The 13,401-nt window shown below is 35.9% G+C and overlaps 1 protein-coding gene across 4 annotated transcripts; it reads right to left on the reverse strand.

The window, feature by feature from the left end:
• Positions 1 to 95: 95 nt before the first annotated feature.
• Positions 96 to 11,456, reverse strand: LOC136229384 (probable disease resistance protein At4g27220). Of its 4 annotated transcripts, XM_066018136.1 has the most exons (5): positions 11,291 to 11,456; positions 11,104 to 11,196; positions 9,517 to 9,922; positions 7,161 to 7,298; positions 96 to 2,620 (listed from the first exon to the last, which is right to left on the reverse strand). In XM_066018136.1, the coding sequence occupies exon 5, from the start codon at positions 2,577 to 2,579 to the stop codon at positions 771 to 773; it is 1,809 nt and encodes a 602-aa protein (XP_065874208.1). In that variant the 5' UTR covers positions 2,580 to 2,620; positions 7,161 to 7,298; positions 9,517 to 9,922; positions 11,104 to 11,196; positions 11,291 to 11,456; the 3' UTR covers positions 96 to 770. The 4 variants fall into 4 exon arrangements, 3 of the variants coding, with proteins under 3 accessions (XP_065874208.1, XP_065874210.1, XP_065874209.1); XM_066018138.1 differs by lacking the exons at positions 7,161 to 7,298; positions 9,517 to 9,922; positions 11,104 to 11,196; positions 11,291 to 11,456 and adding exons at positions 3,651 to 3,732; positions 3,877 to 4,262; XR_010689095.1 differs by lacking the exons at positions 96 to 2,620; positions 7,161 to 7,298; positions 9,517 to 9,922 and adding an exon at positions 10,417 to 10,490.
• Between the last annotated feature and the right edge of the window lie 1,945 nt (positions 11,457 to 13,401).

Raw genomic sequence — 13,401 nt, forward strand, 5'->3', positions numbered from 1 at the left:
GAGACGAAAGAAGGAGTGGAGATGAAGTTGGAACTATGGAGGCAAACTCTAGAATCTAGAGGCTTTAAGTTGAGTCGAAGTAAGACAGAATATTTGGAGTGTAAGTTTAGCGGCCGTAGGAGTAGGGAGGCAGGGACAATCACCCTAGATGGGAGAGTTGTTCAGGCCTCGGATTGCTTCCGGTATTTAGGATCTATTATCCAAACGGATGGAGAAGTAGATGGAGATGTTGCCCATAGGATTAAAGCTGGTTGGTCGAAGTGGAAGAGTGCTACGGGTTTCCTTTGTGATCCCGGCATGCCTAATAGATTGAAGGGAAAATTCTACCGGACGGCAATTAGACCAGCATTGTTATATGGTACGGAGTGTTGGGCAGTGAAACACTGCCACATCCATAAGATGTCGGTGGCGGAGATGCGTATGTTGAGATGGATGTGTGGTCACACGAGAAAGGACCGGGTGCGTAATGAAATAATTAGGACAAAAGTAGGGGTTACATCTATTGAGAATAAAATGAGAGAAAACCGACTAAGGTGGTTTGGCCATGTGAGACGTAGAGCGCTTGATGCGCCGGTTAGGAGAACCGAAGAGTGGCAAAGGGATGTAGTGGTGAGGGGTAGGGGAAGACCTAAGCAAACTTGGAGGAGGGTGATCGAGAGTGATATGAGTTTATTGGGAATTGAGGAAAATATGGTAGTGGATAGGACGGAGTGGAGGGAGCGAATCTGTGTCGCTGACACGACTTGATTTTCACGGTTTTATATGATGGTTCATGTTAGCCGACCCCGAATCATTTCGGGACTAAGGCTTTGTTGTTGTTGTTGTTGTTGATAAGCACCAGAAGTCTCGTAGATCACCAAAGTTCTAAGTTTTCTTAGCACAGAGAAAATTCCATCAACTTTCTTGTTTCCTGATTGTAATAATGATGGGACTTTCAAAAGAAGAACTTTGAGCTCTTTCATTCCTTCAAAGAAGCCAATCGGGATTCCATTATCATTCAATATGAGATGTAGTAATTCAAGTTTTGGACATGTCAGATTAAGAGGAGGCTTCTCGATTTTGTCACACACAAATGAAATGGCACGACAATTTTGAAGCTGACTCTTATCTGGCCAATCTTTCATAACCTTCTCACATCTCACTATATATGGATGTTCATCTTTGGAAGAAATTGATATAGCAAAATCTCGAAAAACATCATGCATCTTGACACTACCAGCTATTTCACCGTCAAGCAACATATTTGAGTTCTTTAGTTTATCAATTTTCGATTCAACTCTATCTCTTGTTTCCTTCATGGTTTTCACATCTTTCAATGATCGTAAACCCTTACAGCACGACACCAAATGATCAACTGGAATGCTATAATCCTCTAAGAACAAACAACAAAGAAGAAAGCATGATTTGGCTTCCTCGTCCTTCAAGAGATCATAGCTTAATTGAATACGAGAATACATTTTCTCCATTCCTGAGATGCCCGGAAGGTTTGATTTCTGTAGCTGTCGGAGAGAATCATCCCATACAGCTCTGGGCTTTTCCTTCAATGCTTTCGCAATAGCTACAATGGCGATAGGTAAGCCATCGCATTCATCTGCAATCTTCCTAGCCGTTTCTCGCAAAGCCAAATCATCAACACATTCTCCTGCATTCCATCTAAACAAATCCCAAGCTTCTCCTTCTTTTAGAGTTTCGATAAGAAAGGTCCGTTGACTCCCCATTTTTTCGCACTCATCTTCAATTCTTGAAGTGACAACAATCTTGCATGTGTTACACCGTAAAGGAATTCCAATTTTCTCAAAATCTTCATCATCTAACTGCCCCCAAACATCATCCAATATTAAAAGGGTTCTATTTTTGGTAAGCCAATCATTCAACCAGATTGCTCTTGCTGCCATAGTATTTTCACTAACTTTTAGCTGCAGCTTTTCTATGATCTCATTTTGAATTTTTTCAAAGTCAGGATTCTGGGACAGGATTACCATGATAACCTTATGAAATAAATGATCAACTTCAACTCTCTGAATAAGCTTCTTTGCCAGTGTGGTTTTACCCACGCCTCCCATGCCACAGATACTGCACATACTCACCTCTTTATCCTTCAATGCCTCCAAGACTTTATTTAGAACTGTGAGCCTCGAATCAAACTCCATGAAACCTCTGAGATTAAATTTGTCTCCTGATTTTGGTAATGGACGATCAAAGTTGTTACCAAAATCTGGTGCTGCTAGGACCATTTCATTAATCTCCACAGTCATCTTCGAAGCACTCCTACTTTTGGAATAACGTGAACATAGATTCAGACATGATATGTCATTTCTATCGATTTTTTCCTTTGCATCTTGAAACAGCTTGTCTGCTTTAGACTGCCAAAGTGAAACATTATCGGCAACACTTCTCTGCTTCCTCTTAATCTCTTCTGCGAAACAATGCCCAACTTTTCTCCTGGCATCCAGTTCTTCTGCTGCAGCTTTTAGTCTGTCGAGATTTTCTTTGTATTTACAAATGTACCCAATATGTTTTATGATTTGGCCCAGCAACCCAGGTGCAGCGTCAGCAGCAACTGAGGTTAGCACTTCCATTTCTTTTTAGTCTTCCACTGAGCCTTTTGAAATTGCAAGATCTGAAAATAAGGATAATTTCACAGAATTACAACATGTATTATAATCTTATTTATTCAATTTTCTTGATAATCATCTCTAAAGAACCCTCAATCAATTCACATAAAACCTTAGGTAGCCATAAAATCTATTCTTGGAAAATTATATAAGAACTTAAGCTCATGTATGAAACCAATAATAAATTTTCTCTAAAAAGTCAATTTTGGTAACTTCTGGTAAAAAAATAGGACAAATCAAATAAACTTTTTTTTTTAAAGAGGATGGGTTAGAACCGCAACCATCCACCTCTGATCTATGCTCATTTAGTAAATCAAATATAAAATTTGATGAATTTAATTTAAAAAAATGAAATTTTATAGTATTGTAGTTCTATTTATGATACATGAATGATTTTCTATGTAATTAACCTATATTTTAGAGATAGTTCCCATAAAATAAATGATAAAATTTTAACTTGTATGTATTTGGTCTAAAAAGGAATTAAACAAATTGTTCACCTTGATAGAGAAATATTAATGGCTATTTATAAGTTTAGAAGATAATTGAAAACAATAAAATCAACAATTAGGATATTTTTTTTAATGAAAGATGAGTATAAGGAGGATAACTCCAAGAGCAGAATAAGGGCAGCCTGGTGCACTACACGTCCCCGCTGAGCGAGGGTTCGGGAAGGGGTCCCACCACAAGGCCGCTACTAAGACTCGAACCCGTGACCTCCAAGAGCAGAATATTATAAAAAAATAAAAAGAATACAATAATGAAGGTTTAAAAGGGAAAGTAAACAAGACAACTAAAATGGGGCAATTACACAAAACGGAATTGCTCCTTTCGATATAAGTCATCAGAAACTAGATGTATTCAAAAGTCCGGGCTAGTACACCGCCAAGATGAAGAAGTGCGGGCTATATGAATTCATAAAGAAATGAATATACAACAGAGTTATCTTTATGAATTTTGAGTTTATAATGGCTTTCTTTTAGTGGAACTTCAGAGTTAATTTTATTAAGTTTTAGTTTTGGGAATAATGTAAACCTGAAAATGGCTTTTGTTTCTGCTTTTCTTCTCGTCTCTTTCTGCTACTGAACTCTCTTCTTTGGCTTTATATTTTCTGGAACTTGAAAGGTGATTTTAATAAGCTTTATTAGTTTTGGGGATAATGAACTTCTGCATTTTCTTATTTGAAATAAAGTAAAGATTTCAGGCTACTTCTAGATCGTAGAAACCTCTTTGACTAATAAAAAGCATGAAGTACACAAACCTGAAAATTGCTTTTGTTTCTGCTTTTTTCTCGTCTCTTTCTGCAGCTGAACTCTTCTCTGGAACTTGAGAGGTGATTTTAATAAGTTTTGGGGATAATCAAAGGGATGAAAGACACAAACCGGAAAATGGCTTTCAGAAAGTGAACTCTTCTGTTTGATGAATCTGAGGTTTGATGGAGATAAGAAGGTTTGATGGAATAACATGATATTGGCAGACTTATTATATACTACAACTGAGTGATTTCGAGTCTCTTTTTGAGTCTTTCTTCCCAAAGTAAGAAAAAGGTATAAATTGCAGGACAAGAAAAGAGAAAAATAGAATAGAGTAAGAATAAGAATACACACCTTGACAAGAAAAGAGAAAAATAGAATAAAGTAAGAAAGAGGAGATAAAAATGGATACCTTCTTAATGCTTGGCCATCTGAATAATTTTTCATTTTTTTTGTATTTTGCTTGTATTCTTGTATTTTGACTAAATTTAGCGTATTTAAATATCTACTCTGTAAATATTTAAAAAATAAAGTCACTTAAAGGGGTAAAATGATGGCATCCAAAACAATTTTATGCTTAACGTTGATAGATTGAGCCAATTTAAGAAATAATTAATCAATTTGTGAAAAGTAAAAATAAAAATAAAAGAAATATATCATTTTTTTGTTCGAGTTGGATAAAAAAGTTCCAAGTATTTCGCCGAATTTATAAATATTACTCCCTCGTTTTCACAAGGATTAAGGAGCAATTAATTTGTGTTAATTTGTTTTGAAGTTAGAATGGTTTAAAAAAACTTATAATTATTTAATATATGAACTTAAATTTGGTTAGATCTAAACAAGGGATTTAATACATTTTTCTAAATTCCAAGACAATTTCACACTCAAAGCTTGAAAAAGAATATTGAAAGTCTAAAAACCATAAGCAAATAGAATTTAGATTATAGTAAAAAACGAGAAAGAGGAAGATGACCTAGCCGCCGCCGCCGCAGTCTCTTTGCCGATCATGGCTACCTTTGCATCCTACGCGATTGCTCATCTCTTTGATCGCGGTGCTTTTGAGAAATCCTCGCAACCGCTTGCAGCGGCGACTGCGCATCCGCTCAACAAAAACACTTCCACAAGCTCCTCCATAGCTCCGCCATCTTTTGCCACGGTAATCCATCGCACCAACTGAACCGCCTACTTCCACGCAGCCTACTGTCACCGAGGAGGGGGGTTTCAAAGCCATTCGCATTAGCAGTCCATTTATGAGGTAAGAGTCAAATCCTTTCAACATTCAGTCATTGGTCGCGTTTCTCTCAACAAAGGCGATCGACCCTAGAAACACGCGGAATTGAAACAACATCTAAATCGGAGTTAGAAGCGGTCAATGGATTGGAAACTTATTTCTCCAGGGAAGGGATTGAGCTTGGGAGCTATTTCACGGAAGCCAAGAATCATGCGTTTCACTCAATGGACTCTAGGTTTCAACCCCGACTCTCACAAGTCCACCACAACTCAAGTATGGGTTCGATTCTATAATTTACCTTGGGAATTTTGGGATACTCGTATCATTGCTAGCATCGCACTGGTTGTTGGCATTCCCATTCGTTTTGATCAGAACACAGTGAATTGTGATTTTGGTCATTATGCGCGGGTCTTGATTGATGTGGATTTGTCTAGAGATATACAGTCGAAAGTTCGGGTGGATACTAATTCTCAAAAGCAGTGGGTCTTCCTTGAATATGAGCATCTCCCCTCTTTATGTGCAACGTGTTCCTCAATTGGTCACTCAGCGGCTCAATGTAGAAAGAATATCCACAGGGAGGTGCAAAAGCCGAACAAGCAGGTTCAAAAACAACGAAAAGGTGGTGCTGAAGCGCATAAACAGGAGGAACTTAGGGATAAGGTTGCTGCATAAGCTTCCTGTTTAAACCTACCTTTGAACACAGATTTGCAAATGGTTCTACACAGCTCCAGTTTGATTGAGCAAATGGGGACGACTGCTGGTGATGTGAACAAAATCAAGCGCTGGTCCGATTACCGTGAGGATGGCAGTCGGGCGGCGTCTGATTCAGAGGGTAATGGCACGATGGTGATCCCAGAATCAATCCTAAAGCCTATCAATATACCATAACCTTCTGACTGGGCAAATCAAATTTGGAAAACACAGAATGAGGATGACGCAGAAGTCTCGACGAAGGAGAAAAAGGAGGATGGGGCAGCGGAGTGGTCTTTGGTTAGTCGGAAGAAATCCAAGTCTCCCAAAACGGTCAGTGAAACTCGCTTTAAACGACAGAGCAGACTCCCTTTACGATATCAATGATAGCGCTGTTCTGGAATTGCAGGGGGATTTGTAACCCCCGTACACAACGTGCTCTGAAACTTATTTGCAGTGTTAATCGACTTGATTTGGTTTGTTTAGCTTAGCCAATGATTGCATTTGATCGTTTACCACATTCTCTATGGCTTTCAATGGGGTTGCAATTAGTTTCCCGTAATGCCTGTGATTCTATCTAGTTGTTCAACAAAATTGAATCTGAAAATATCAGCAACATTCTACATGTCCCTGTCTGCAGGAATCAGTACTGTACATCCATGATCGAGATGCAGTAATGGGAAAGTTCCAGTTGTCGGAGGAAGATCCGAAAGAGTTGATATAGTAAAAGACAGAGTTACAATGGCCAATGGGAATGGTAATAACTATACAGTAAAAAGGGTATAAGATAAGGTTTCTAACAGGACAATGTTTACACGACCCATTTGACACCAAGCATTCAATCTAATGATATAGAAACATCACAAACAAAATGAAACGCATAGAAAGTGGAATTTTCCGAGAGAAACAATAGGTGTTTTGTTCTCTCAAAATATAATACCATTTCAACATTCTTTTTTTTTGTTTTGTTTTATGGAGTCTACGGTAAGGAACACTGAAAATGGGAATAAATTATACTCATGATCTTCCAACTTTTCGACTATGATATAACAACCATATAAACAAACACCTCGGACGACAAGAATCCAATGAGTAGAGACTTGAGTCACCAGACATGTCCGAATACAATCAAGTACACCCAAATCGACAAAATGATCAACATGTATATTAATCAATGCAATCACTCAGCTACGAAGAACAATATTTACGCTCTAATGTTTGCATGTCCGACAATTCTTGCCAGAAAATGGAAACATCTTGTTGCTTATTACCAATATTATTGTGTCATCAAAGCGTGGAATACTAAATAGCCCTATAAATTTAAACCATGCAATGATTAAGAAAAAAGTTAATAGAATGAAACAAACTCACTTGTATAGAGCAGCTAGCTGAATAAGCTCAGTAGAATAGAACTCTTTCTCCAATCAGACCAAACATCAGCAAATACAGAAGCTGGTGTATCCTTGAGCGAGCAATTCATCAAGATTTGGCGTGGCAACAACTTTATAACTATAGAAAAACAAAGGCATTAAACAACAATTCAGATTACAAATTTGAACAAATTACTTGTTTCACATGTCTAAAGTATATAAAGTCATTAAAACACCATATATCAGAACCTAGCAAACTCAAAATCACCCTATATGATAAAAGTTTGATCAGTGAAACCAAGTTTTGCACACCAAGATGTTTAACTTCCTAACCCGGTGATTTTAGTTTAATAATACAAGTGCAGGCATCCTAATTGCATCTCAATTGTAGTTTAATAACGTGGCTTGAAATATCTCTTATGCTAGTTAACATGAGAACTTTCTAATTGTATAATAGTGTCTTCTGGTAATTCAATCCTCAACAATGTAAAACATTTTGCTACATGCTCTCTGAACTCATCACTAATAGTGTCTCTGTTGCTTGTTTCCCGAAGATCATAATATTCCAGTTGAACATTTGATCTTTTCAGGAAATGGCTTACAACCATTTGAAAATGTAGAAAGACTGAGGGAAGTACGAGATAGAGTTGAAGCCAATCATTCATAAACTAAAGAAATCGTTTTTATTGTTTGAAGGTGAGGAGGATGGTAGTGTTAAAATGCATGATATTTTAAGGGATTTTGCGATATCTATTTCTTTGAAAGATAAACATCCATATATAGTGGGGATGTGAGCAGATTATGGAAAAGTGGCGAGAGACCAGTCAATATGAAAATTGCAGTGTCATTTCATATGTGTGTGACAAAATCAACAAGCACCCTGTTGATTTGAGATGTCCAAAGCTTTAAACTACTACAACTCGTATGAAAATCTGATGAAGCATATGAAAATCCAACTGGAAGATTTATTTAATGCTTTGATATCAAGTAAATACCATATCAAAACAATATTAGGAATCCAACTCTTCCTAGTCTCCATTTTTCAAACAATTCTGAAGATACTATGTACCACTTTTAAAGTATCCAAAGGAAATAAGAATGCATATGATATTAGTTAGAGACTAAGAAATACATATGGCTGAATATGAAAAGGCATAAAGAACAGGTAGAGGAACAACAACTTGTGCAGTATTTTATAGTCATCTGCACGAGCATGCTATCCATTTCTCATCATTGCACGCAGCAACAATAACGACACATGCTCCTGATTTAAGCAGAAGGTTAAATAGAGTGCAGTTCTCCTCTTTTCAATTCCTAGTATTTTCATTTCTTCTAACTAATAACAACAAATTATAAATAGGTGTGTAAAATAGTTGGTCATCATTAAATTTGGACTTGTAAAGAATAATTCAACTTTTTAACCAAACTGTGTCAACAGAAATTAACATTTAAGATACTCCCCACTTACTTAATGACAGAAAGACTTTAAAAATGAATAATGCTCTGAATGAAGCGTCTTTTACTCTCGATTCACTTCAGTTGTATAAAAGGGGTTGTTGAACCTAAAATCCCCTAGTTTTAGCAACACATTTCGAAAAAGAAGATTGTGAAAATGGCTCGAAAAGGGTATGAATTTAGCTTAACTGCAGACATGAAAAGCAAACATATAATAGGTTGTCTTTACTGAATCCGAACAGAAGATCAAATGGTAGTTATATTTCATTTCCAATAAAAAAACATAAGGCAAACTCAACAGGGCAGAGATACTACAATCTTAAAATAACATAAAACCTCAAATTAGCATTAATTAAATAAACTTGCTTTAGAACAGAAACGTGAAGAGTTCCATGGATGCAATGCAAGCTCACCACCTAATCATGATTCAGTCGGAATACAAGGAAGACCACGACAAAACAGCTAAAACGCAAAGGAAAACGAGGCAGACTGAAAACCATATGGAGCATGTAAATTAACCTTTTATGCAGTCTCAAAGATGAAACTCCAGAACTGAAACTATATATTCATATGACAACAAGAATTTCTCCACTTAGGTAAAGCTACGAGAGGGCAAACCCCACGAGACAGCCAGAGTATAGAAACCCCAATATCACACACTTCTATCAAAACAAGAATGACCCTAAGACAGGCTAGACAGCACATTGGAACAGAGATTGAAGACCAAAATGGCACAGGAATGTAAAAAGGCATCTTCTAATAATTATCTATACCTATACATTGACCACTTGAATGAGTTACAGCAAGGAAACTTTCACCTGTATGTTAATTTCTTTATCCAATATAGAATTTGAGTTCTCATTCCATAGAAGAGTGAGTAACAAACAATAATCTCAAATTACCTTCTTGATGAAACAAAAAATGTTGTCATCCCAATCTGGCTCGTCTAGATTTGGTGCCGGCGAATGAATAACATCCCCCTCTAACAGCTGGCTCTTTTCTTCTATATAAGGATTTGAATCCTTGCTATTACGATCTCTTCTCAACTTCATGCTTGCAAAGGATTTGAATTTTGACCTTGTTCTCCAATTGGCCATTGGCGCCAACTTTAAAGTCTGTGGGGAGTGAGTGTCGTGCCCTTAAGGTTGGACGAGACGGCAAAGCAGTACGAAAGTTTGTGGACCTCTCTAAAGCTTCATCTTGCCACCAAAGTGATTCAAGCATCTTCCCCAATGAGCTCTTAGTCAACATTGCCGGTGACCAAGATAATATCATTTTGATCACGATTTATTCTTTCAATCACAAAGCCTGAAACAACACAATTTAAACCAAAATATCTGAGAAATTTGTCAACAAAACAACGCATTTTAGAATAATGAAAAATAACAACTACATAATTGCCTTTATAACTTCAATCAACAACTCGAGATTGAGAAATTTTATAGCTCACATTATGGAGAAGGAAACTTAAAAAACATAGAGATGAAATAAAGTGTAGAATCAATTAGCTGATTAATAGAAGTTCAATTTTGATTTCTTAAAGCCAAAATTCAAGGGGAAAAAGAAAGGGATGAGAGGGAAAGAAAGTCATTTTCAAATCAAAACAGTATAGGAAAAGCTCCAAAATTGCAGTATTATAGAAGGAACAACCTCACAAAAAAGAAAAGCTTCTGGTTCAAACTTAAAAAAAAGAAGGGCCACAATTCTACATAAGAAAACTCCATTCCATCTCAAGGGTCTGAATTGGGGTTTAATTAAGACAACATTAAGAGAAACAAACAAACAATCAGAAACTACACTTACAATTCATAATAGAAAAACCAAAGAAAATTCATGTCCCAAATACCCCCACCTTGAAAGAAACACATTTCACAACCTAAACCGAAAAAACAGATAACAGGATAAGAAGAAGAGGAGAGATATCCAATGGCTAAAAATTTACAAAACTGCTTAACAGGTATAAAAGAGAAGGAAAATGAGAGGGAAATTTCAATTGTTTTGGTGAAAAAATGGAAAAACATACTCTAATAGAAACTCCATTTGCTAAAGGTTTGATTTAGTATACAATGTTGATCCAACATTCTTACCACTGATGGTCATATTATATTCAATTAGGCATTAACACTGCTCATCACATCAGAGCTATATAAATAAATGGTATACTCAACCTCTAGCCACATATACTAGCAATGTGAAATTACTAACAAAGTATGCAGCATGAATTACTTTGAAGACAATAGAGAAGTATGAAATGAAAACTCGTTGATAAATTTATCCCCAACTTTCCATGAAACCTAACCAAACCAATTTATTTGTATAGGATTTTGACCATGACGGCTTTCAACAACTATTGTTTCATCATCTCATTACAAAAGCATAAAGAACAAACTATGATTACATGATTTCATCATCATGTGTAAATTAACACGGGAAAAACAAGAAACTAGAAAAGTTTATAGAATTGTAAATAGAAAAAACTAGAATTTTACCTGAAGCAGAAGAAAAAAAACAGAGCACTCTTACTTTGCTGAAATGTTTGATGAGGAGAAAGAAAAATCCATGCAGCCTCCATCAATGAAATTCTTCAAACAAAAATATAAACAATTCACCGTTTAAATTATTCAATTTCAGTTTCAATTGAGAAAAAAACAAAACCTAAATTAGCCTTAGATTTACCGGAAAATGCGATGTCTCCACTTCACCATTCACCGGCGCTCAACCTTCCGGCTTGTCGTTTTAAACCTCACTCACAGTCACTCGTACCTTGTCGTTCCATTAAGCCACCGTCAAACTTCTAGTTCTCTGTATTCACAAGAAGAAAAGAAAGTGAAATTGAGGAGAAATGAAAGCGAAAAGGGAGATGAAAAGACGGAGGAAAGTAAATTGAATTTTAGGAGGCAAATTTTTTAGGGTTAATTTCGTATAAGTGCCCTATGGTTTTATCTTTTTTGCAGACAGGTTGTTGTGCTTTGTTTTTGAGCAAATAAAGGATTATACTTTTCTCCATTTGTGGAATTGAGGAAGAGACACAAACGGAGTCAGAATCGATGACGTGTCCAAGGGCAATTTCGCCATTTTAAAAAATCGGTATATAAATTTGAAAGGTTAATATATTCCGATTTTTTAAAATAGCGAAATTGCCGTTGGACACGTCATCGATTCTGACTCCGTTTGTGTCTCTTCCTCAATTCCGCAAATGAAGAAAAATACAATCCTTTATTTGCTCAAAAACAAAGCACAAGAACCTATCTGCAAAAAGGTGAAACCACAGAGTACTTATATGAAATTAACCCAATTATGGGAGGGAGAGTGAAATTTTAGTAGGGAAAGTAAATAAATTTATGCGGGAAAAGAATTTTTACTAAAATATACTAGGGTTTAGGGTTAACCTAGAAGAATTAACATATAAAATTATATAAATTTAATGGAGAATTTGACTTTTTTTTTTTTTGAGAAAAATACTTGTAATTTCATTAGATAAAAAATGAAGGAATAAAACAAGTAAAATTTAAGGAATAAAACCTCACATGATTACAGACTAAATCAAATATATCATCCATTAAGAGATGAAAATCACTACAAAAATACTTGTAATTTCAATTAACACTCTATTTTTTTTTCAAGCAGTGGAATCGGCTCCAACTGGCTGGCATCTCCTCCGATCAATGCCACGATTCGATGGAAATCTCCGCCATGTATCATCGACTGTGACAAATGAATGCGCGAGTCTGTACGATATAGACTTTCATGGTCGGAATGCAGTATCAGGTCTAATACGCTAAGTCGGGATAGGCTAAACATAACCGACCTGTCGTAGGACTCGACCGGGCATGTACCCCGCACCTGCTGCGTCCCAACCCCTCTCCGTCTACGGCCTGATGCATCTATACCACGTTGTCTCGTATGACATGGTATATCCTCCTCCTCCTCCATATCTAGATGCCTAGCTGCTGACGGGATAGATTTTCCCGCCACAGTCTCCCGCTCCATCTACACATAAAAATTTAAATAAAATAAAACTTACACCATACAAATTTAACTAAACTAAATTAAAAAAATAAAATTTACAACAACTAAATTTACCTATAATTAACAAAATAAAATTTACAACATACAAATTTAACTAAACTAAATTTACAACAGCTAAATTTAACTATAATTAACAAAATAAAATTTATAACATACAAATTTAACAGAAATAAAATTTAATGATTTGCTAAAAATGCATAAATTGGTTCCGTTTATCGACAAACTTATTCGAAAGATTTGATATGGCTGTCGATTAGCTATCAAATCAGTCCATTCAAATTTTTAGATAAAATTACACCATTTCCTATATTAAGGGTAAAAGTTCATAATTCCGTACATTAAAAGTAAATTACATTAAAAGTAAATTTTATTAGATATACTTTTTTCTTCGACAAGCCATATGTCCAACTCTTATAAATAGTTGGACCTCACCAATAGTAAAGGACATGATCATGCTTTATCTCTCTCTAACTCATTGTTTCATTATCATCTCTTATTGATACTAACTTGACCTTCAAAGTATTATCAGAGATTGATCCTCGTACACGAGGCAAGCAACACAATGATCGTAAATCCCATATCCTCATTAAGAGATAAATGTTAAATTTGACCCTAACATTTTTTATGAAGTGTAAATTTGACCTTAAAGTACGAAATAGTCCAAATTTAATCCTAACATTTTCAAACAATATCAATTTTAGCTCCACGTTATCGAAAATTTGAAAAACATACTAACAGTCACATGGAACTTTCTAAAG

The sequence above is a fragment of the Euphorbia lathyris genome, chromosome 5, assembly GCF_963576675.1.
Source record: "Euphorbia lathyris chromosome 5, ddEupLath1.1, whole genome shotgun sequence".
Lineage (NCBI taxonomy): Eukaryota > Viridiplantae > Streptophyta > Magnoliopsida > Malpighiales > Euphorbiaceae > Euphorbia > Euphorbia lathyris.